Here is a 26,233-nt window from a genome sequence, read left to right as displayed (position 1 = left end):
GAGATTACAAAACAGAACAATTTTACCTTAAAATTACAGTTAAAAAAAATACAAATACACCTTTGGTACGTTGAGTACAGACTGAAAATAACAGGAGCTGGCTTTTCTTGCCCTAATCCCAACAATTAGAGGCACAGGCCCCCCCAGAAGCTTTATCCAAGCATACATGGCTGTTCTGAATGGGGACCATTAGACCTAGATCAAAGACCATTGTAAAGACAGAAAGGCCTGGATTCAAGAAGGTAGATTTTTGTTTAGCCCAGGGTGGTCCAACTTTTTATACCAAGTTGGCTGCAAGAGTACTTCAACATGGAACCCGCAGGCCTCACACAGCCTTGCCTCACCGTGTGTCTCTGTGTGTGTGTGTTTGTGTAAGCACAACATTCTTCCCAGCAACCCTTGCTTGTGACTCCCTATCACCTCACATCCAGTTACCCTGGCAACCTTTCAAACCCTTGTCTCTGTTCACACCTTGGGGCAAGGGGGAAGGACAGTTCTTTTGCATTGCCAATGGCCCTCAGTGACCTTGTATTGTTTCTTAATGGCCCTAGTTTGGCCTGGGAGTTTTGCATAGGCTAGTCCAGGAATTCCTTTGTGGCTTGTATTTTCTCCCTTCACATTCAAAATAATCAAAATCGTACCATTTATTAATTTCTACACTTTAGCAAGCGGTCCCCCTCCCAATTCTATGACAATATAAACACACATTCTGGAGTCAGTGTTCTGTTGCTGTGAGTGCTCTATTCCTATTTTCAAGCCTATGAAATTTTCCCCGATTAAACCTTTCCTGCCTGGCTGCTGATCTCATACTTTACATTATTTGTTTGGAGAAAAGTTTATTGAATTTTTGTAGAAGTACATTAGATGATTTCAGTGAACAAGACAGAACAAATCTACATAAAACCTAAGGAGCTGCTGGTATCATGCACGTCTGCTGAATAAAATAAATTATCCATGAACATAGAAAAGTTCTTCTGTAGTGATTCCCATTATTAGAGGTAGCCCGGCCAGATTGCTGTATGGGATGCAGGTTGCCTAGGAGGACAACAATATTGTTGTTGTTGTTTACTTGTTTAGTTGTGTCCGACTCTTCGTGACCCCATGGACCAGAGCACACCAGGCACTTCTGTCTTCCACTGCCTCCCGCTTTGTGACCCCCCTTCCTGGATCACTGCCTTGCTGTGGTGAAGGGGCTTGAATAACTCAGAGAAGCTATGAACTATGCCAAGCAGGGCATCCAAGATGGACAGGTCATAGTGGAGAGTTTTGACCAAACGTGATCTACCTGGAGGAGGAACTGGCAAGCCACTCCAGTATCCCTGCCAATAAAACTCATGGACAAAGACAAAGACAACAACAATATTAATTAATATAACTAATGAATAGGGACTTCCAGTTTCTGTGAATGGTGAAAAGGAGTGCTAGTCTGATCGTCTGACGGACTCAAGCCTGTGGAGATACAGGGGGAAGTGCCATGGCGAGACACCCCCCAAAAAAGCTTTGAGAGGGTTCTCAAGGTGTCAAGAGGTCCAGCAGTCCGCAAAGGGGTTCTCCTGCGACCCTCAAACCCCTGCTCTGAGAGGAAGGGAGAGTGGGGGGTGAGAACTGAAGATTGAGCCTGCGAACATGGCAGTATCACAACTCCGCGGGAGCGAAGCCTCAAACTCCTACCTGCAGCAGAGATTTTCCGAAAACTACATTTAAGCCGACGGAAACGTAAAGAAGATTAATTATTGGATCTAATTCGGCTGAATTCGGTGCTAGACGGAGGAGTAAAAAGGAAGTCCATCCCCGTCTTCTGGTTAATTATCACTGCATGGAAACAACTTGCAAGTGAGAATGGTATCAATTTTATGTGACTCTATTTAGATGTATGTCTGCCAATGGGAAAGATGGATTAAAAGCAACTGAAGCTGATTCTTTACTACCTTTTATTGGATTTATAATGGGGAATTGTGGAGAGGACCTTGCAGTAAAGCCGTAGGTGAATTTGAGCCCAGCCAAGAACGCTTGAAACAAGACTATTGAAGTACTCTGTGGGGGTGAGTGTATGGAAGATTCTATGGGCTTTGCAAGGCACATTTTGGTTGGAGTGATTTAAAGAAGACTGAGCTTGCTTCTAAAGTTTTTTGTTTTGTTAAAAGATAAATTGGATCTTTAAAGCTTGAAACTGGCCATAGAGGCTGAATATCGACAGGGAATGCAGTGCCAGAAATCGGAACACCAGAGTACAAAAGACCGTGTTTCTTGGGAAAATGTTACTTGGTGGCCTTGACGAAACTGATAAGGTATGGCTGGAAAATTGGTTGTTTTGAGAACAAGGGAAAGAGAATATTGGCAAGGGCAGAGTGAATCAAGTAGAAGGAGTATTGGATATTTTAACTCTGTTTGGACCTTTTTTGATTGTTTTAATAGTAACTTATTGAACATAGCAATTGAAAAGCAACCAACCCCAAGTTTGGACAGAAGGACACAGGGAATAAGCCTTATGGTGAATGGGTGGAATTCTTTTATGAATTGAGAAATGAGTTGATGAAGGAGATAAAGGAAAATTTGGATAAGACAGCAGATAAACTTATAGCCCAAATGGACAAAAATACTGAAATGGTGACAGAACTGATTATTAAAAGAGAACCAGTGACAAAGAAAACAGAAGCGGTGGAGGTCTTGATGCTGGAGGAACTTTTTAGAAAAATGGAAACTGTGATTGAAATGAAGAAATACCAGGAGATACTTAGGGCAGATATGGATGGCATGGGGGGTAGGCAGGAAATATTTGGGAATGCCTTGGTGGCTGAAATAAGGCAAAAATTATAGCCTCTGAGAGTAAGAGGAGACCGTGAGGAAGGTGAGCAGGATTTTAAATCTGACTTAACTGATAGTCACCTTCCTGTGAAATTTAAATATGCCAAAGTTAGGAAAAAGAATGGAAAACACTTGTTGTATATGTGCAAAATAATGTAAATAAATTGATACATTGGCAGGCTCAGACTACACAGTTGCAATGAGCAAAAATTAGATAATATTAGAAGAAGAAGAGTTGATGAAGTATGCGTATGGAAATGCAGATGAATTTTGTTAAAATTAGAAGAAGAATTGATGAAATATGCGTATGGAAATGCAGAAGACTTTTGTTAATATAAGGAACCAGAAGAGGTAATGGAAGTCATGAGGTTTAAAGAACCTCAAGATAAGGTATTGAAATGTTTTTGTGAATGGGGACAAGGGGAAGAATTTGTGGGGTTTTTTTGGTAGTTAGTTGTAGAAATTAATTGTGAAAATAAAAATAAAAATTTGGGTCAAATGTTCAGATAATCCAGTGTCCCACCAAAATTGTACCGTCCCTTTTTTGTGGGATATTGAATTCCATTATCATTACCACTTCTGACTGAGTGTTAGAATCAGATCTAAGCAGAGAATTTGGCTGGTAATTTTTATTCTTGTTATGTTATTTCCCCAGCCCACCAACTCATTCATAACTTCAGCATTTCAACATATCATGTTGTATATCTTAGCTTAAAATATTTTAAATATTCCTGATATTTTATATACTTTCTTTCTTACAACCCACCTTAATGTGTATATTATAATATTTTACTTGTACCGTTTTTGTTTTTATTCTGTTCAGGTCTATAACAACATGTTTTTTGCCAGTTGTTCGATTTTCCTGATGTAATGAGAGCTAGTTATTACCTCATCAGTAATTACCAGTCTTGTCATAAATAAATCTCCCTTGGATAATGTCTCAATGGATTTCCAGAGAATACCAGCCAAAGTCTAAACAAGGGTATAAAAACCCCTTCCTGATATTCTAAGCAAGGGGGAGGTCAGAGGCAGAGGAAGGATTTCTGCTTTTCTATTTGTCGAGTTGCAAAATAGGATTTTAATCTGTGAATTGTTAGAGAAGTGCTGTTCGTGACAAGGCAGAATATTGAAAATATGTTCTAGATGGAAATGAGTGTTTCTGAAAAGAAATAGTATTTGCCTCAGTATGCTGTTGTTTATTGTGCCTCTTCTCTTTCATCTGCCACATATGGTGTGCAAACATACCACTCGTTGCACCATCCAAGATCTGTCCAGAATTCCACATGAATACTACCAACCTGGTCATCTTATTATTGGCGGACTTGCTTCTCACCTCTTTACTTCTTTTGGCGAAGAAGACTTCACAGAAAGGCTACCTATCCATCAACTTCTTGATATCTTGTAAATACTTCATGTGTTAAGTAATCAGATGATACAAAAACATTCCCCAGCTCTAACCGGGCTTACTCAAAAGCAAGTTCCACTGATTTCAGCGGGATTTCCTTCTAGGCATAAATGGTGTGTGTGTGGGGGGGGGACTTTTGCATAGCTGAGGCGTTGGCTTGGAAGGAGGGAAATGGAGATCTGAATGTGTCAGTGAGAAGAGGCTGCCTCTTGGTGTGCTCTCTGCTCCCCATATCCCACCAAGTGATGAGAACTACTGCATTAAGCTAGGCTATCTACTTCTCTGCATTTTGATGCAGCTCATTTGATCAGTACCAGTAGATGAATGCATGTGTATGTTTTGCGCTTTCACATTTCACCAAATGTTGCAGTGCAGTGTTCCAGTCAAGCAATGTATACAAAATGCATATACTGGGGTAAAATGTAAAAAAATATATATGCATATATTAATGGAAGTGGTATACAAGTATACAAGTGGAATGCAATGAATTCTTTAAGGGGAAATTGCTTTGCAGATATGTGCATGTCAGAGCACAATTTGCATGAAAATGTTGAAGAATTGTCATGAGGTCCTAATTTCTATAAAAGAAAATTGCATAGCATATATCCCAAGTATACAGCATAAAATTCTCATTGCAGTGTTTTACCAAAGAACTACCAGCATATCCTGGCCTTGGTATTTGCTGTCAAGGAGATCAATGAGAACCCCAAGATCTTACGTAATATCACCTTAGGATTCCACATCTATGACAGTTACTTCAATGAAAGGATGACCTACCGGGCTGCTCTGAATCTTCCCTCCACACTTATGCCCAACTACAAGCGCAACATTCAGAAACACCTGGTGGCAGTTATTGGGGGACTGGACTTTGATTCCTCTCTCCAAATGGCAAGTATCTTGGGCATCTACAAGATTCCTCAGGTAAGATGCTGTCTTGGGGACTTCACACTCATTCTCCATGATCATCTCACGATTTTATTTCCCCTCAAATATTAGTATTCATCCTAATACTTTCCTCCAAAAATCAGAAGTGTTGGACATCGCATAAACATGTGTTTCAAAGAAGCATTATCCTTATTTATTCTCCAGCACGATGGCATTGTAGATATGGAATTCCCTTCTGTACCAATGTGGCGGGGTCCAGTATATTCTAAATTTTATCTTTTGATATATAAGAAATAGCTTATAATCTAGTGACACATTTGTTACAGAAGCTAAAACGTTGTCCCACTGTTCAGGTAAAATATGTACCCCTAATTCATTATTCCATTAATTTCTCAGCGCATATCAAGGTGATTATTTGAAACCAAATACCTATATCTATAACCAATTGCTCTAGTAAAGCAAGGGGGATGAAATGGGGAAGGAAGAGGAGGGGAAAGGGAAGGGAAGCTGCATTGCAGGATTGTAGGAAAACTGGCATGCAGCAGTGGCAGAGAAGGAGGGGGACAGCCTACAAGCACAGTGTGTACTCTATGGAGGCTAGATCTGTGACTGCCCCCAGCTTTTTGGAGCCCCCCTCCCTGAGGCTACCACCTCATCTCACTTCTGGGCAGGCTGGCCCTGGAAGCACATACCCAGTCCTTCTACATTTATGGATTTTGCACCTTTATTTCCTTTTAGCTCACATATGGCTCCTTTGCTCCAGAGGATGCTGGTCAAAGCCAATCCACTTCCTTCTATAGGATGGCGCCCAATGAAGCCCATCAATACACTGGGATTGTTGAGTTACTTCTGCATTTTGGTTGGACGTGGGTTGGGTTGCTTGCTGCAGGTAACGTCAGTGGAGAGAGATTTATTCACACCCTGAAAACTCTGCTTTCCCAGAAAGGCATTTGCTTGGCCTTCTCAGAGAGAACCGTGAAAACGGCATACTTGGCTGAGTATTATGACATGTACTCCCAATGGATCCAAATTTATCAAGCAGTTACGGAAAATAAAGCCAAGGTTGTTGTTGTCTATGGAGAAACAGAGTCCATGCTTAGCTTGCGAATAATGGTAGCACTTGGTGCAGTGGACAATGGAACCAAGACATCTGAGGGCAAGGTGTGGATTCTGACAGCACAACTGGACTTCAAAGCACTGACCTTTCAAATGAACTGGGATATGCAACTCTTCCAGGGTTCCCTCTCCTTTAGAGTTCATTCAAATGTTGTACAAGGATTCAAAGCCTTTCTTCGGGTCCAAAATCCATTTGAGGCAAATGGAAATGGGTTTGTCAAGCAGTTCTGGGCACAAGTATTTCTCTGTTTATTTCCAAGCTCCAATACAGAGGAGCAGGCCAGTGGAACCTGCACCGGAGAGGAGAAGCTGGAAGATCTCCCATCATCTGGTTTTGAGATGAGCATGACTGGCCACAGCTACAGTGTCTATAATGCTGTCTATGCCGTAGCACATGCTCTACATGCCATGTTCTTGTCCAGGACCAAATTCAAGGCAGTGGTGAAAGGAGGGATGCAAGAGTTTCAGAAGCTAAAGCCTTGGCAGGTAACACCTATCCCATGGTACAATTTATTAGACCTTGGCAATGATATGTAGCACAGTACCCTGAACATTTCCGAGCACTCAGTGCAGGATCATATCCCCTCCGTAACTTGTGTGCAGGGAAGCAGGAGGATATAATCCTGCACTGTGCCGCTCCTTCCCACACAACTTCTCTGCACACAAGTTAAGAGGCAGATCTGATCCCACACTGAGAGGAGAGGTGAGAGCTGGCTGAGAGTGGCAGACAAAGCTGAAAAAATGTAGCTGTGGCTGAGGAAAGGAGGTGGGAAAGACCCCTAAAATGGCTGTCCATGACCAGCATAAAAGGGGGGGAGGGTTTTAAACATTTATTTATGTACGTACGTACGTACTTACTTACTTACTTACTGAAATTGTTAATTGAAGTCATCTTTGTTAGAAATCCTGGGAAGCCAAGACCCAGTTTCTGGGCAAGTACTCTTTGGTGAGAGAACCCCAGCAGAGATTTAACATGGCAAAATAAAAGTGTGGAAATCTAGATTGTAAAACCGCAGATGTGTCTTTTCCACTAAACCCCCAAACTCTCCACTTCCCTAGCACAAAGATGGACCACACATTTAGTAAGTCACAACAATCAGATTCATGTGCTTTTCTATATAGCAGTCACAAAATGGTAAAATTTCCTAAACTAGTGGTATAGAAACACTAGACTCAGACTCCATTCTTGTCAGAAACAAAGGAGGTTGGTTAAAATATGTGGCTAGAGGGAGTAGTTCACACACAGAATTCACATGTAGACTGAGTAGAACAAAAGACTTTGTTACCCATTTCCTCCCAAGGTGAAGGAAAGTGACTAGGCTAAGTTTGGTAGGACAGTTTACTCTATGGCATTAACCACTTTGTGCACTAATCAGACTCAAGCATGCTGGTTACATGAGGCTGGTTATCCTACAATTCCTTTGGGAGGGGATACAGTAATACCTCTGCAAATGTCTGCCTCGTCTAGCGTCCATTCCGGTGAACGTCCACAGCAAACCCGGAAGTACCATAACGGGTTACTTCCAGGTTTTCCACTTGCGAATGTGCAGAAGCACTAAGTCGAGCTTTGTGCATGTGCAGAAGCGCAAACCACTCCGTGTGTGTGCGCAGACACGGTACTTTGCCCTGCGTCTTTTTCGGCTAGCGGCCGGGGCTCCGGAATGGATCCCGGTTGCAAAACAAGGTACGACTGTATACAAGCAGTGGGACCTAAAATGCATGGATTCCCCCCCCCCTCATTTCCTCTTTTTTGGGAATACATTGGGATTTTCCCCATAGAAAACAATGGAAATCGTCAGCTTGTTATGTCAACACTCTCAGGAATGGTTTATGTTTGCATAGTACTACCTTCATGTACTTACAGTCTGGAGGCATCCTGAGTGCCAATAAGGAGAGACATTAACATTACTTTATGATTTCTATTTTCCTTTCAATGCAGCTCCACCCCTTTCTTAGCCGTGTCTCCTTTAACAACTCTGCTGGGGAAATGGTATCTTTTAGTGCGAACAGGGAAGTAGAAGCTGGCTTTGATATCACCAACCTGGTCACTTTCCCAAATAACTCCTTCATGAGAGTCAAGGTTGGAAGACTGGGTGGGGAGGCTGTTCCAGGCCAGGAATTCACCCTTGATGACAACAGAATGGTGTGGCACAGAAGCTTTCACCTGGTGAGGCCTAATTCTACATCTATGAGAGATAGGAAAAGAGAATGATATTGTACTTACATATCATCAGTCCAGCACATACCTGCCTTTCCAGCCAGAATCAAAACATTTTCCTCTACACTGCTTGGGAATAGTAGAATCATAGATTTGGAAGTCATCCCGGAAGTTATGTAGTCCAACACTCGGTGATGCAGGAAACTCAACATAAGACGAGCTTGCTGGATAAGGCCCTTGCCTAACAAGTCCAGGATAATGCCAATGGCCAGTCTTGTCCAGTATCTGGACATGGCATGTGGCTGTTGGCTTGGGCTCTTTCTGTCCCAGGGAACTTCATGAGTCTCTTGACAAAAATAAGGTGTTTGTGGATCAAATGCTGTTTGGTGAGAAGGAAGCAGGTGACATGGAGGTTGGTGGGCAGCTGTTCTTTGTCACCAACTGTAGAATGAGGAAAGAGGTTTCTTAGATTGGGGAAGAATCAGCTCTCCCCAGGGATGCTCACCTGGCATCTCCCTACATATCTTTAAGCACCAAGTGAAAACATTCCTCCCAGGCCGTTGGTAGATTAAACCATCTATGGCCTTTTAACCTGTTTTTGTTTGTTTGTTTGTTTCAATTGTTATTATGTTGTGCATTTTTGTATTTTTTTTTAAAAAAAGGTACCAAACTGTGGTACCTCGTGTTAAGAACTTAATTCGTTCTGGAGGTCCATTCTTAACCTGAAACTGTTCTTAACCTGAAGTACCACTTTAGCTAATGGGGCCTCCCGCTGCCGCCACATGATTTCTGTTCTCATCCTGAAGCAAAGTTCTTAACCTGAGGTACTATTTCTGGGTTAGCGGAATCCGTAACCTGAAGCGTATGTAACCTGAAGCGTATGTAACCTGAAGCGCCTGTAACCCGAGGTACCACTGTATATTGTAAAGTGACTTTGGATGGAGGGTTGTACAGAAAATAAATAAATGAAAAAAATAAATAAAAATATGGTTCTCAGAATGGCTAGAGAGATGCTTGTGGGAAACCCTGATCAGAAGACCACTCTCCTCTTTTGTGGTTTCCATCATCTGGTATTCAGCAGCATACTGCCTATGACTATGGAAACATAACCTCCCTCAAGGCTAGTACCCATTGATGGTTTCTCCTCTACTGACAGACTTATCCTCCATTAATTTTTCTAATTCTCTGTTAAAGCCATCCAGCTTGGTGGCCTTCACCGCCTCCTTTTGGAGTGAGTTCCATAGTTTTAAATATACTGCATGAAGAAACACTTTCTTTTATTTGACCTGAATCTTCCAATAGATGTCATTGGAGGTCACTGAGTTCTAGAGTTATGAGAGAGGGATAAAAACTTTTCTTCCTCACGTCACTTATCCCTTGTTACTACCCACCTCACATCTTGATGTTTTCTAGAGAGGAGCTTAAATGCCCTTTTAGGTTTTGCAGGAAATACTTTTTTCTTCAAATATTACCTCTTTTTTTCAAGGCTGTTTCAAACAATTTGTGCCAGGAGGACCAGTTTTAGTTCCTTCCACGCTGAAAAAAAAATCCCACCTAAGTTACCATAGGTAAAGGTAAAGGGATTGTTAGGTCCAGTCGCAGACGACTCTGGGGTTGCGGCGCTCATCTCGCTTTATTGGCCAAGGGAGCCGGCGTACAGCTTCCAGGTCATGTGGCCAGCATGACTAAGCCGCTTCTGGCGAACCAGAGCAGCGCATGGAAACGCTGTTTACCTTCCCGACGGAGCGGTACCTGTTTATCTACTTGCACTTTGACGTGCTTTCGAACTGCTAGGTGGGCAGGAGCAGGGACTGAACAACGGGAGCTCACCCCGTCACAGGGATTCGAACCGCCGACCTTCTGATTGGCAAGCCCTAGGCTCTGTGGTTTAGACCACAGTGCCACCCATATTCCTTAAATTACCATAGCTTTGGCATTAGATTCTTTATAATTTTACTGAGACATAAAAGGCAAATTCAGGTGTGTGTGTTGTGCTTAAATTAGCCACTTGTATCCTAAGGATGGAGGAGAATTTCATGTCACAACAATTTAATGAAAACTGATTGACTTCGTATCTTGGTACACAGATGGAAGGATCGTTAATTATCCTTCAGGTTTCTATGAATTCTGTGGTTAGTTCTCAGCTCAAAAATGGACCAAAATCATTTGAAAAATACACATTGAAGTACAAAATATGTTTGAAGATGCATCAATTAAGACAAAAAGCATGGCAGGAAGTGTGAAGAGGGCTTCTAAGAGCATTTGGCTGAACTCCTTTACAGTTTCATCATATTTGGGGACCAAGATAACAACACAAAGTTCCAAATTCATCATCATCAAGCCTTTTATTGGCATCACATACAAACATCCAAAACAAATCAATACAGAATTATCACTTCCCCAGTGGCACAAAACATTTGCTAAAAGAAAGGAGGCAGAGCAGTATATCGTCACAAAAGTTCCAAATTATAGGGAGGCTTCAAAGCATGTTCAGCCTTTTTAATACTTTCTGCTCAGTATGGGAAGGTTGGTGGTGAACAAGTATTCATTTTATGTATGGGGATGAGGGCTGGTGAAAATGAACTCCCAATTCCCTTCCCAGTTTAAGCCTTCAGGCATTCTTTTCACAGACGGTCAGTTTCAGCATTCTTTTTTAAAACTACAAATAGCAAAACAAATAGTTTGGTCCTCAGTAGTTTAGTGTCTTCCTACTGCTGGCTTGGGGGAAAAATGAAGCCCAAAGCATTAATAATTTCTCTGTGCTAAAATGTTTATGTGTTTCTTTAAATGGGCAGGTTCCACCCCTTTCTGAGTGTAACCCAAACTGCCCTCCTGGTTCCAGCAAGAAAAAGAAGGAGGGGGGACCATTCTGCTGCTATGATTGTGCTCCATGTCCTCAAGGCAAGATTTCGTCCCAGAAGGGTAAGAGACACGAGATATGTAGTTTTCAAACATATGTCACGTTAGAAGTTGTTGGAAAAGTTAAGTAAATAGGTAAATAATTGCTAATATGGCAGACCCTCCAAGTGTCCCTATTTTCCAGGGATGTTCCTGAGTTAGAGAAGCCGTCCTGGTTTCTGATTTGATCCCATAATGTCCGTGAAAGCAATGCATAGCCTCTGGAGCACGGAGGGAGCACTCCCTCTGCCTTTCGGAGGCTTCGTGTTGCTATCGCTGAAGCCAAGGAGCCTGCATTCGCTCCGTAGGATGCACACACATTTTCCCTTCATTTTTGGAGGGGGAAAAGTACATCCTATAGAGTGAAAAATACGGTACTACAAGGAAGAATTGTATTTGTGGTTACCACTGTTTTCCATTTAAACTGCACAATGTATCTTATGGGGACACCCCATATAGCATAGCACACAATGCTGAGGTGGGGTTCTCATGCATCACTTTCAATCTGGTTTGTCTGGAAACATCTTTAACCCTAAAAGCTCCATACTAGCAGAATTGGAAACTCGCCAACACATCTGAACTCTGAAATAATTATTTCCTCTCCAGATATGGATGATTGTGTTGGGTGCCCCGAAGATCACTATCCTAACATGGAACAATCACAATGCATTCCAAAGACCATCAGCTTCCTGTCCTTTAAAGAGCCTCTGGGGATGAGCTTAGCATTGTTGGCTCTTTCTCTCTCTTTCCTCACAGTGGTGGTCCTTGCCATTTTCATTAAACATCGGGACACACCCATTGTCAGAGCAAACAATCGGGACCTCACCTACACTCTCCTCACTTTCCTCCTGCTCTGCTTCCTCTGCCCATTGATCTTCCTCAGCCCTCCAGAAAGAGTGAGCTGCCTGCTCCGACAAATGGCTTTTGGCCTTGTTTTCACAGTGACTGTTTCTTGTGTTCTGGCCAAAACGATCACGGTGGTTCTGGCCTTTGTGGCCACCAAACCAGGATCCCAAATGAGGAAGTGGGTGGGGAAAAGACTGGCAAGCTCCATTGTGATTTCTTGTTCCCTTATCCAAGCGGGAATTTGCACTGTGTGGTTAGGAACCTCTCCCCCATTCCCTGATTCTGACATGCACTCTGTGATGAGGGAAATCATTCTAGGCTGCCACGAAGGGTCAGTTGCCCTGTTTTACTGTGTCCTGGGCTACATGGGCTTTTTGGCCATTATCAGCTTTGTAGTGGCCTTTTTTGCCAGGAAACTGCCTGAGAGTTTCAATGAGGCCAAATTCATCACCTTCAGCATGTTCCTGTTTTGTACTGTTTGGATCTCCTTTGTTCCAGTGTACCTGAGCACCAAGGGGAAATACATGGTGGCTGTGGAGATCTTCTCCATCTTAGCCTCCAGTGCTGGCTTAATGGGTTCCATCTTTTCCCCAAAATGCTACATCATTGTGTTAAGACCGGATCTGAACAGCAAGGAGCAATTAATAAAAAGGAAATAGTAAATTATCCTATCATCTCTGTTTTTCATTTTACCAGAATATGGACAATATAGTCTCTTTCTCCACATCATATCATGTTGTATTTTATGTTTGGTATTGCCTGGTATTTTCTGGAAATCTTCAAAGATTTTAATTTATGTCCTTTGTTACAGCTGAAACAATTAACTGTTATGTATTGAGCTTTGATTTTTCGTCTTTGAGCAGGACATATAGTTTGAGCCATTGGTTTTTCAGTACTGGTTAGAGACTGCTCTCCTTTCAATACATTGTAAACAGGGAAAACCCCCAAAGAGAATTAAAATATGGCAGGGAAAATGCCAAAAATAAGAGATTGTCTTCAAAAATCTTCAACAGAAAAAGCTTTTTGTCCTTATGCTTTGGGAAGGGGTGGAAGAAGGCTGGCGGGGCCACACTTTGGACCACCGTGCTTAAGCCAATCAGGCCTTAGGGCCTATTTCCCACAGCACAAGACCATTGTTCATCCTTGAACCCATGCAGCTAAGTACGTGGATTTCTGTGCAATCACTGTGACCTTGATGCAAACATGCACCAGACACTCAGGTGGTAAGCTGCACTAATTGATGACATGCAGGTATATCTATGAACATAAATGAATGGGGGTTGGATCTAGTAAAGCTTTAGGCTGTGTCTATATGTATAATAAATAAATGCATATTCAGCTGCTATGAGTACTCCATTCCTATTTTCAATCCTGGGAAATATTCCCTGATTAAACCTATCTTGTTTGACTGTTCTCATTATCTATAAACATAAAAAGAGTTATTTTGAAGTTATTCTCAATATTAGAGGTAGCCCCACCAGACTGCTGTTTGGGATATAGGTGGCATAGGAGGACAATGGGATTTAGTAATACAAGTAACAGATGGATACCATGTAACATAAAAACTATCCCATTTCTCTATAGCCTCAATGATTCACATATGTTGGGTCAGATGCTTAGATAACGCTAAGCTCCAAAAGATGTTGTACCTTCCCTCCTTTGTGCGCACAGAACCACCACTTTCAAATACTAGCTAGTTCCAGCCATACTGTAGCCAGTAAGACAAATAATAATCCTCTGTATTGAATTCCACGATTATTGCCACTTCCAACTGATAAGAGGGCTAGAATGAGATATAAGTAAAGAATTTGGTTGGCAATTTTTATTCTTGTTATGTTATTCCCCCCATCCCACCAACTGTTTTTGTTTTTACTCTGTTTAGGTCCATAACTTCACAATAAAGGATCTGTATTTTCGATCCTGTGAAGGGGTTGTAATCTCTTTCTCCTCCGCCCTGCACCCCACAGCTCCAGGTGCAAAACCTTGGAAATTACACCTCTTTTGGTGGCACATATGTTATTTATGTGCATTTGCATGTGTGCATTAAGAGGTAAATTAAACTGTCTCCATTAGAAGTCAATAGAACCTGTTTTTATTTTACCAGTTTCTCATTTTGCCTATCTTAAATTCAGTTCTCCACATTTTGGCAACAATTTGTAATTCTTTTTTTATTTAAAAATATCCCCATGAAAATTCTTAAGAAAATGCTCCCAATCTCTTGTATGCATTGGCTCAGAATAAACCAAGCAATTTCCCCTTCCTCCTACAAAATAAAAAAAATGCTCAGCTTATTCCAAGTCAACTGACACAAATTGAGACCCAAACATAGTCCCCACCATTTACCTGAAAGTCTTCAAGACCACCTCCCACATCTAAGCCTGCTCGTCAAACTATGGGATAACCAGTCTTCATATAACCAATGTGCTGAAGTCTAATTAACACATGACAGGATTACCTGTCTTGGCAGGTTTAGCTCACTTTGGGAGGGGCCAAGCAATGAGGCCTGTTGTTTCCCTCCAGTGTACCCAAGAAACACAACATGTGAAGTCTAAGATGGTTGCTCCAAGCTCAGACCACATGGCACTCACAAACCTCTCTTGCATTCCTATACCAATAATTTGGAATTTTCATCACTATAGCCAAGTTTTTCTGCCTGTGTTTTTTGACTGATGTATGGAAAAACACATGAACTTGACCTTTGAAGAGTTTGTAAGTAAACCAGTTCTTAACCTACCAGATGTGTGGTCTTTTTGTATGCTAAGGGGAAAGTGTTTTTTTGGAACATACAAGGTCATATTTTAAAGGTCTAACAGCCTATATGTCTATGATTTATTTTGGTACATGATTTGTGATTTAAAATCTCTGCTGGGGTTCTCTCACCAAAGAGTACTTCCTACAAATCTGGATCTTGGCATACAGGGAATTCTTTTTATTTTATAACTATTTTTTCTTGTCACCAACACAAACCATCTACAAAACTCAGTGCCCTTCACCATCCTTTTGTCTTGGTATAATTGTCAGTAAACTAATAAACAAATGGTCAGGTGGAAAATTTAAGGACGTTAGATTAATCATTTGCACTGGTCAGATGAAGCATTTCGGCACTGATAACAGACTGACCCACTCTTATTTTCTTCCTCATTGCAGTTAATTCTGCATGCACTTTGTTGTCCCATAAAGGGACAGAAACCACTTCAAATGAAACACCACAAACATGTTTTTTTGTCATCTGTTGGATTTTTTTGATGCAAAGAGAGATAGTTATTATCTAATCTGTAATTATCACTTTTGTCATGACTAATTCTCTCTTGGCTAATGTCTCAATAGATTTGCAGAGAATATCAGCCAAAGTCTAAACATGAGAATATAAAAAACCCTACTTGTGATTCTAAGCAAGGGAGAGGGCAGAGAAAGAGGCAGGATTTTTGCTTCTCACATTGTCAAGTTGTAAGATAGAATTTTAATCTGTGAATTGGTAGTCAAGTTCTGTTTCTGTCAAGGTAGAATATTGTACTGAAGCTAAGGTTTATGTTCTAGATGGAAATGAGGGTGTCTGATTAGAAAGAATATTTGCCCCAGTATGTTGTTGTTTTTTCTTGTGCCAATTCTCTTTCATCTACCACATTTGGTGTGCAAACATACCACGAGTTGCACCATTGATGATCTTTCCAGAATCCCACATGAATATTACCAACCTGGTGATCTTATTGTTGGCGGACTTGCTTCTCACCTCTTTTCTGCTTTTGACAAAGAAGACTTCAAAGAAAGGCTAACTACCCATCAACTTCTTAATACCATGTAAATATTGCATATCTCAAATAATCATCTGGAACAGAAACATTCCCCAGCTTTAACCTTGCTTACGCAAAAGCAAGCTCCATTGATTTTAGTGGGATTTACTTCCAGGCAGGGTGTGTGTGTGTGTGTGTGTAAATTGGTAATCTAGTTCTGAATATTGAACTTCACCTCAGAAAATTTGGGATGAGGGCTCTTAAAATCTTGTCTCTCCTTCTGAGGTGGATTTCTAAGAGCCCCAGATGTTCTTATCCATGTCAGGCAAGATTTACAGGAAACTTCTAGTTGAAAATGTGTCACAGGTCTGAAAATGATGAGAACTACTCCATTCAGTTAGGCTACAATACAGCTTTTCTGTTGGATCAAATCAGTAACTGTATATAAATGTTGCGTATATGTCTATGCTATGCGCTTTCAAAAGATTTTAAAGGTCTCTATTGATGTCAGTGTGTGGCTGTCAAAGTTGTGCTGTTACTGTGGTGCGGGTCTGTTTGGTGATTGCTACTTGGTGACAGGGGAAGAGAGACAATTGTGTTTCATATTTATAGAAAGAGTGTGGATCAGGTACATTCATTCTCAATAGCCTGAGCAACAACAGACTGTAACAGGCTGAAGAATGACAGTTAACTGTCAGTTGGTACAAGTAATGAGTGAGGTTTGAGGTAAATACCAGAGAAAGCTGAGGTGAAAGTGGACAAAGAAGGTATCAGTATTAAGCCAATTATCCCCAGTGTGTTAATAATATCTTGTGGTGAAGATTAGAACAAGTGAGCTGGTGTCTATTTTAGGCTGTTCAGTTCTTACCAGATGAATGTCATAAAAGCAGATTTTTTAAATGAGCTCAACTGTCCAAGCAGCCAGAAATACAACTGGATGAACTTTGAGGTCAGAGACAGATTAGTTCAGCTGCTAGTTACAATTTTTGATTGAATTGGGCAGGAGTGGCGGAATAGGGAATCTGGTCTGAGGTAAAAGCCTTCAGAGACTGGCGTCAGCAACAGCATCTCTGGAATCTTTAGAAACTGTCAACAAGTACATGTACGTACTTACTTACCCAAAGTAAGTATCAGTATTCCCTTATTGAAGAAAGGGAGGGAATTCAAATCAGTTCATATTTAAACATGCACCTACTAAAATCTGCCTAAAGAGATGATGAAACACAGCTATCATTTGCCATTCACACTTCTCCAAATTTTGCAGTGCAGTTCTTCAGTCACGAAATGTATCCAAAAATACATACACTGGGATAAAGTGTCCAAAAAATGCATATATAAGTGAAAGTGGTATAGAAGTATACAAGTGGAATACAATGCACTCTTTTAGGGGAAATGGTTTTGTAGATTTGTGTTAAATTGTGTTAGAGCACAATTTGCATGAAAACGTTGAAGAATTGTCATGAGGTCCTATTTTTTTAAAAATAAAATTGCATAGCATATCTCCCAAGAAATCAGCATAAAATTCTCATTGCAGTGTTGTGCCAAAGAACTACCAGCATATTCTGGCCTTGGCATTTGCTGTCAAGGAGATCAATGAGAACCCCAAGATCTTACCTAATATCACCTTAGGATTCCACATCTATGACAGTTACTTCAATGAAAGGATGACCTACCGGGCTGCTCTGAACCTTCCCTCCACATTTATGCCCAACTACAAGTGCAACACCCAGAAATACCTGGTTGCAGTTATTGGGGGACTGGACTTTGATACCTCCCTCCAAATGGCAAACATCTTGGGCATCTACAAGATCCCTCAGGTAAGATACTGCCTTGGAGACTTCATACTCATTCAACATGATCTTTTCTATGCAGAAAGGTTTTGTACTATAGAGAAATAGTTGTGACTGACAAAAGAGGGTGGCCCTGCTTTTCACAAAAAGTGTCCAGTATGCTTTGCACCATTTATTAAAACGTGTAGCATAAAATTGTCAGGTAGTATTCTCTTTTTTTTACCAACAACCAAAACACAAACAGTGAAAACAAACAGTGAAAACCCCCAGGCGGCTGATACATAATCAGTTATACATAATCAATAGTAACATATTCAAATCAACCATATGTACAATTCTATATACCTTAACACTCCTCCCTCCACAAGATTTATTTAACTTTTAATATTTTAATTGCCCAAAATTGTTCAAACCTGCCCAAATAATTCAATATTTTCTCAAACCAATCTTCCTCCTTCTCACTGACCTTAAGCCCTTTCATTTTATGTATCTTCACAGTTAGATATTCTAAGATTATAATATTTTTCAATTTCCCCCTCCATTGGTTCACTCCTAGCTCTTCTGCATTTCCCCAACTACTCACTATAACCTGTCTGGCTGCAATTACCATCATTTTTACCTATTTACGTTCCTCTTTTGTTTCTAACTCAGTTCTACTCAGGCTAATAAGAACCATTAATTTAGATATTTCCACCTTCCTACCCACAATTCCTGATATTTCTATACCAATCTGTTTCCAGAATTCATTAACTAATGGACAATCCCAAATTGTCAGGTAATAATGAGCCTTCAGCAGCATTTAAATATCTCTGCTCTAGGTGGGCTTTCCTCTCCCCCCTTATTAAGCACATTGGCAATTTTTCTCTGCTGGAGAAATGAGTAGTGTATGTTCCATGCCTCCCCTGACCCCTCTAACTAGTCTGGTGTCTCAAGTGCAGTGGATGATATACTTGAGCTGGTTTCTATCTCAGGCAGCAGAATGTCTTTGACTGGGCTTGGCCTCACTCAATGGTCCAAAAAGTGTGAATGGTATGGGAGAAGGTGGTCCTTTATATAAATGAGTTCCTGAAAATTCAGGGCTTTAAAAGGCCAATACTAGGACTTTGAATTGAGATTGGAAGCAGTTTGATAAAATCCTGACAGCTTTCTGCCCCTCCTCCCAATACAGGCTTAAAACATTTAATTCACCTGCAGGAGATACTGATAGACTTGTGGGACCTTTCCGCAACCCACTGTAAATTGGGGTGCATATCAAGAAAATATTAAAAGGGAACCAGAGAGCCATCAATAATCTTGTGGTGAATTTCTTGTGAATGAATGGGTGCCTGTCAAGTGCCAGAAAATAGCATTATCCTATTCATTCTTACTCAATGGCAAATCACCACACCACAGAAAGGACTATAGAGCACCTGCAATGAATGGAGAAGTTCCTGGGCTCGATCCCTGACATCTCTAGGTAGGTCATTGAATGTGTCTTTCCACTCAGTGTTAACAAAGCTGAGCTAGATCAATCAGTGTTCTGACGTAGTTGTAGACACCATGCTGTGTCTGTCTTTCCCTCCACTTTTCTGGCTGGAGAATGAACCAACTGGCAGTCAATTTCCTGAAACAGGGGAGGTTGTCCTGCTTCCATATGAGGTATTTAGCTGTGGGATGCTTTCATTCCCAGCAGTAGGAGGGGGAGGTAGGAGCCATTGTATGCGGGGAGAGGACAGCACCATCCACTGAGTGCCTGAGCTACAATCAAGATCTTTGTCACTATTTCAATTGCATATCAGCAAATTCCGGTTCTGCAGTTAAAAGTGATTCAGAATTTGTGAGCCAAACTACTCCCCCCCCCCCAAAAAAAGATGGGAAAATCAGCGGGAAATGTGGGATAACATTTGCTTGATGCAACATTGTCTAAGCACCTCACAAGAGAATCATGACATCAGCTATTTATTGAGTATTCATTATCCACAGAGGCTAAATGTGCACCTCTCCCAGCTTTCTGGAGCTTGCCTCCCTGAGGAAACAGTCTGATCTTGCCTTCCAGATGAGCAGGCAATGAATGCACATTTACAAACTCTGCCCCGTTATTTCCTTATAGCTCACTTATGGCTCCTTTGCTCCAGAGGATGCTGGTCAAAGCCAATCCACTCCCTTCTACAAGATGGTGCCCAATGAAGCCCAACAGTACACTGCGATTGTTGAGTTACTTCTGCACTTTGGTTGGACGTGGGTTGGGTTGCTTGCTGGAGATAATGACAGTGGAGAGAGATTTATCCAGGACCTGAAACCTCTGCTCTCCCAAAAAGGCATTTGTTTGGCCTTCTGTGAGAAAACCCCGAAAACCACATATTTGGCAGACTTTTATGATGTGCAATCTGACTTCATCCAAATCTATCAAGTTATTATGAAAAGTAAAGCAAAGGCTGTTGTTTTCTATGGAGAAACAAAGTCTATGATTGACTTAAGAGAAATCGTAGCACTTGGTGAATTGGAAAATGTGACCATGACACCTGAGGGCAAGGTGTGGATTCTGACAGCACAGCTGGATTTTGCAGCATTAACTTATCAAATGAGCTGGGATATGCAAGTCTTCCATGGTTCCCTCTCCTTTGCAGTTCATTCAAATGTGGTACAAGGTTTCAAAGCCTTTCTTCAGGTCCAAAATCCTTTTGAGGCAAATGGAAATGGCTTTCTCAAGCAGTTCTGGGCACAAGTATTTCTCTGTTTATTTCCAAGCTCCAATACAGAGGAGCAGGCCAGTGGAACCTGCACTGGAGATGAAAAGTTGGAAGATCTCCCTTCGTCTGGTTTTGAGATGAGCATAACTGGCCACAGCTACAGTCTCTATAATGCTGTCTATGCCATAGCACATGCTCTACATGGCATGCTCTTGCACAGGACAAAATACAGGGCAGCGGTGGAAGGAGGGATGCAGGAGCTTCAAATGCTGCAGTCTTGGCAGGTAATGCCTTTTCATGAAATACAATTTATTTAACATGAACTGTGCCCTGGAAATTGTTTTTGTCCAGAACCAAATATAGGGGAGATATGGAAGGAGGGGTGCAGGAGCTTCAGAAGCTGCAGTCTTGGCAGGTAATTCCTTTCATGAGATACATTTTATTTGACCTGGGCAGTGATATGTAGAACAGTATCCCAAAAATTTCTGAGCACTTAGTCTAGGATCAGATTCTCCCCTTGTGTGCAGAGAAGGAGCTCATGAAGGAGGATTTGATCCTCCACTGAAAGGCAGGCCTGTGCAGAGCTCTGGGTAGCTAGGTACACTTGCCCTGGGAATAGGACATCTAAGGTGGTTGTGTGGCCCCATTAGGGGCCTGCTGGACTCAAGCTATCATGCCAAGAATGCCCTGTGCCTCTCAACTGCCCTGGGCCTCAGAGAAACTTTGCACAGGTCTGCTAAGAGGAGAAAGGGGGAGTTGGCAGGAGGAGGCAGCCGGAGCTGGGACAAAATGTGTCTGGAGCTGAGGAAAGCAGCTGGGGAACAGCAAGTGCAGCACTCACAATGGTTGTCCCTGACCACTAAACAACAAACAAGAGGACTTTGTTGTTGTTTAGTCATTCAGTTATGTCTGACTCTTTGTGACCCCATGGACCAGAGCATGCCAGACACTCCTGTCTTCCACTGCCTCCCGCAGTTTGGTCAGACTCATGTTGATAGCTTCGAGAACACTGTCCAATCATCTCGTCCCCTCCTCCTTGTGCCCTCCATCTTTCCCAACATCAGGGTCTTTTCCAGGAAGTCTTCTCTTCTCATGAGGTGGCCAAAGTATTGGAGCCTCAGCTTCAGGATCTGTCCTTCCAGTGAGCACTCAGGGCTGATTCCCTTAAGAATGGATAGGTTTGATCTTCTTGCAGTCCATGGGACTCTCAAGAGTTTAGCTCTCTCTCTTCTTTCTTGTTGCAAGAAGTTTGGGCAAATTACCCTAGCAGGCATTTAACAATGGCAAAACATGCAGCAAATAAAAGCATTTAAATATAGGCTATATAACCTTAAAACCTTCCCTTTCCAGTGAATCCCAAACTATCCCACTTTCCTAATACACAGGTTCAGTAAGTTATCAATTGTTTTACTTGCAATATTCTTGAAAAGTCATATTTGTGTGCTTTTTCCATCCAGCAGTAAGAAAAAAGCTGAATAGGCAGTATGACATAGTTTGGTTACCACATGGCAAAAGTTCCTAAACTGAATAAATCTTTGTGGCTAAAGGGAGCAGCTCAGAGCTCCACACACAGAGAATTCTGAGCAGAACATAAGACTCTGTTGCCCCTTTCCTCACTAGGTGAGCAGAAGTGACATAGGCCAAGCCTGTCCAGACAGGCTTAAAGCATTAATTAGACTCAAGCATGCTGGCTAAATATAAAATCAAATAACAAATAGCTTTATTGGCATCACAGTATAGAACACTTAAAATCACTGGGATAATTAAAAGGACAAGTGTGAAGTTGTCAAAGGTCATAAGGTCACACTGTGATCGTGTGTACTTATATATTCTGTTTCGCCTTGTCTGTTCCCCGAAGGGGTGGTTCGTTAGGAACCCTTCGGGTAAGCATGCTGGTTACATGGGGCTGGTTACCCTACAATTCTCTTGTTGAGTTAAGATGCAAACGTTGGACTTGAAAGCCATGGGGTTTGGGGGGGGTCCCCCCTCCATTTCTTCTTGGTCAGGAATGCATTGGGATTTTCTCCATGGGAATTAATGGAAGTCATCGGCTCACTAGGCAAATCCCTTCTGAACCATTTCTCAGGAATGGATTATGTTCGCATAGCATATATTGACAGCCTGCAGGCATCCTGAGCAGGGGCGTAGCATTGCTTGCTGGTGTCCAGGGCAGGTGCACGGATGCCAAGTGTGGGTGGAGCGTGCTTGCCTAGCCCTCCCCCCCCCCCACTGGGTGGGCGTTCACACGCTGGCTGGGGGCATGGCATGCAGGGTGCTCTTCACCTTGCACTCTCACCAAGCCCCCCCCCCCGAGCCTGGCAGGGTGCAGGGATCTTTGTAGGGGCCTGGGGGCCTGGTTCACCCCCCCCCCAAGATTCTGCACCCGGGGCCACAGCCATAGTGGCAGTCATAGTCATAGTGACTATTTTTCTTCCAACGCAGCTCCATCCCTTCCTTAGGACTGTCTCCTTTAACAACTCTGCTGGAGAAACTGTCTCTATTAGTGAGAATGGAGAAGTAGATGCTGGCTTTGATATTACCAACATGGTCGCTTTTCTAAATGATTCCTTTGTGAGAGTCAAGGTTGGAAGGGTGGGTCTGGAGGCTACCCCAAGCCAGAAATTCTCCATTGAAGACAACCGAATGGTGTGGCACAGAAGCTTTCACCAGGTGGGCCATGATTCCTACATCCATGAGATATTAGAAAATAGAATGTTTTTGCACATTCTGAAGGCAGCCTTTTTAATGGGAGGGTTTAAATGTTTGACGTTTTGCTGTGTTTTTATGAAGTTTGAAGTTGCCCAGAGTTGCTGGGGTGACCCAGTCAGATGGGCGGGATATAAACAAACAAACAAACAAACAAACAAACAAACAAACAAACAATTTTTCTTCTGCTTATTATTACTAGGCTCTTACCACGGGCCAATTAGAAGAGGGCAGGAGGCACTGAGTGTGGAATTATTCCCTCTACCACCTTACTGTGTTAGTCATCTCACCTGAAGTTGAGCAGGCTAGAATGCAATAAGACCTCACTTGGGAATACTCTGTAACTGTATTTGGGGCCAGGGCGAAATTTTTCCTGCAGACTTACTGGCCCGTCACCTGCCTCATATTGTCACAACTTGACCATTAAGGCACAGGGTCCGTATCTTTAAGAACTGGGCACCTTGCTAAAGGGGTTGGGGAAGAGCTATTACTCTCTGGGAGCCCATATGGGGGCTGATGGGCCACAGCACCCCTTCAGGAGGCAGCCCTGGAGGGAGTGTCACACTCAGTGTATGTTACAGGTGGGGGGGGGTGACCTCTTTTCCCACGGTTGACCCAACCAGTATTAACCAGCGGATCAGTTGCTTGATTTAGGAGCCAAACCCAATTCCTTCGCTAAAACAATAAAGTTGTGGCCTATTTCATCCCAATACCGATGTCCTGGTTCTCATTGAACATGGGTCACCCCCTTCACAAGTCCGCATGCCTCTTGCATTGGAGCATGCAAGCATTATTTTTTTACATGTGCTATGATAGGAAAATGGAGGATGGAATGGGTATTCCCTTATGAATGGAGACAATGGGGGCAGGGCTAGTGAAAATTACCCCCATCCCCTTCCTAATTTGAGCCCTCATGCAATTTTTCTGAATGCCTGAAGCGGCCTCAAAGATGATGAGTTTCAGCATTGTTTTTAAAAAACACAAATAGGTAAGTACCGTATTTTTCCGTCTATAAGACTCCCCAGTGTAAAAGACACCACCTGTTTTTGGGGACTCCGATTTAAGAAAATGGGGGGAGATGGCCCCCATGTATAAGATGCCCCCAAATTGAAGACATTGTTTTTTTTGGGGGGGGGGGACCTAGTCTTATACACTGAAAAATACAGTAGTTGGTTTGTCTTTGAGTTTGGAATAAGTAGTTTAGTATTTTCCTACAGAGTGGGGAAAGGAAGTCAAAAGCGCTACTAATTTCTGTGAGTTAAACTGTTTGTGTGTTCATTTAAATGGGCAGGTTCCACCCCTTTCTGAGTGTAACCCAAATTGCCCTCCTGGTTCCAGCAAGGAGAAGAAGGAGGGGGAGCCATTCTGCTGCTATGATTGTGCTCTATGTCCTCAAGGAAAGATTTCATCCCAGAAAGGTAAGTGACATAAGATATATACATTTCAAACATAATTCATGTTAGAAATTGTGGAAAAGGTTAAGTAAATAATTGGTAACATATTGTTTGTTTGGAGAACCACATTTTTTTTTAGAACAGTACACATTTTTGGGGGGGCAACTGTATTTTGGTTGATGTGTTGGTTCAAGGAGTGCAGTTTGGAAAACTTTCCCATTCGAATGTCAACAAAACCAAATTTCTCCTCCGTCTCTATTGGCAGACAGCCCCCATACAGGAATATGGACATTGTCCTAAAAAGACAAGGTTTGTTACCCATGAGATAAATGGACCATTGATCTGATTGAGTATAAGATGCCTTCCTTAATTCTTATTCTGAACAATTATACGGATGGTATTTATTTGTAGTTGCCACTCTTGTCCGTCTAAACTGCACCCCAAAAAGCCTAACACACAGTGCTGAGGTAGGGTTCTTAGGCATCACTTTGAATCTGGTTTATCTGGAAATATCTGTGATACTTCTAATTTAACATTATGAGTTCCATACTCGCAGTATTAGTAGTTGCTCTCCAACACATCCAAAATCTGAATATATTATTTTCTTTCCAGACATGGTTGACTGTGTTGCATGCCCAAAGGACCACTATCCACACAGGAACCAATCACAATGCATTCCAAAGACCATCAGCTTCCTGTCTGCTCAAGAGCCTCTGGGAATGAGCTTAGCATTGTTGGCTCTTTATTTCTCTCTCCTCACACTGGTGGTCCTAGCCATTTTCATTAAACATCAGGACACACCCATTGTCAGAGCAAACAATCGGGACCTCACCTACACTCTCCTCACTTTCCTCCTGCTCTGCTTCCTCTGCCCATTGATCTTCCTCAGCCCTCCAGAAAGAGTGAGCTGCCTGCTCCGACAAATGGCTTTTGGCCTTGTTTTCACAGTGACCGTTTCTTGTGTTCTGGCCAAAACAATCACGGTGGTTCTGGCCTTTGTGGCCACCAAACCAGGATCCCGAATGAGGAAGTGGGTGGGGAAAAGACTGGCAAGCGCTATTGTGATTTCTTGTTCCCTTATCCAAGTGGGCATTTGTGCTGTGTGGTTAGGAACCTCTCCCCCATCCCCTGATTCTGACATGCACTCTGTGATGAGAGAAATCATTTTAGGCTGCAACGAAGGGTCAGTTGCCCTGTTTTACTGTGTCCTGGGCTATATGGGCTTTTTGGCCATTGTCAGCTTTGTTGTGGCCTTTTTTGCCAGGAAACTGCCTGAGAGCTTCAATGAGGCCAAATTCATCACCTTCAGCATGTTCTTGTTTTGTAGTGTTTGGATCTCCTTTGTTCCAGTCTACCTGAGCACCAAGGGGAAATACATGGTGGCTGTGGAGATCTTCTCCATCTTGGCCTCCAGTGCTGGCTTACTGGGCTCCATCTTTGCTCCCAAATGCTACATCATTGTGTTGAGGCCTGATCTGAACAGCAAGGAGCAGTTAATAATTAGGAAATAGCAAATATAACCTCCCAATATATTGAGAGGCAATTAAAAAACAAACAAACACGTCTCATTACTTTCTAGGTTATTTTCCTATAAGTAAGGTTTCAGTAGAGTTGCTGCCTTCATGATTAACCAGTGCCAGTGATTTCAGTACAGCCACTCCACGCTTAATTGGGGGCAATGTTCTGAACATCAGTGAACATCTGCTGCTCTTTCTCTATTCCAGATCAAAAATACTGCACAAAAAATAAACACATCTAAAATTTTGGGGGCTGGATCGAGGCTGGAGGCTTTGGAACACTAAAAATATCTAATAGGTACCACAAAATATG

The 26,233-nt window shown here is 42.2% G+C and overlaps 2 protein-coding genes across 2 annotated transcripts in view; both read left to right on the top strand.

Moving 5' to 3' along the window:
- LOC309327923 (uncharacterized protein) overlaps positions 1–26,233 on the top strand; it is a 133,129-nt gene that overhangs the window by 12,468 nt on the left and 94,428 nt on the right. Inside the window, 3 exon segments of the mRNA XM_081837536.1 lie at positions 4,071–4,206; positions 4,849–5,131; positions 5,834–6,697. Of these exon segments, the coding sequence (XP_081693662.1) occupies positions 4,071–4,206; positions 4,849–5,131; positions 5,834–6,697 (1,283 nt within the window).
- Positions 19,035–25,919, top strand: LOC309328096 (vomeronasal type-2 receptor 26-like). The gene is made up of 5 exons (XM_081838033.1): positions 19,035–19,090; positions 20,655–20,718; positions 22,746–22,973; positions 24,301–24,427; positions 25,016–25,919. Exons 1-5 carry the CDS (start codon positions 19,053–19,055, stop codon positions 25,912–25,914), a joined length of 1,356 nt encoding a protein of 451 aa, XP_081694159.1. The 5' UTR covers positions 19,035–19,052; the 3' UTR covers positions 25,915–25,919.

Source organism: Podarcis erhardii (genome assembly GCF_964252035.2).
Source record: "Podarcis erhardii genome assembly, chromosome: 13".
Lineage (NCBI taxonomy): Eukaryota > Metazoa > Chordata > Lepidosauria > Squamata > Lacertidae > Podarcis > Podarcis erhardii.
This window is presented reverse-complemented; position numbering and strand designations above follow the sequence as displayed.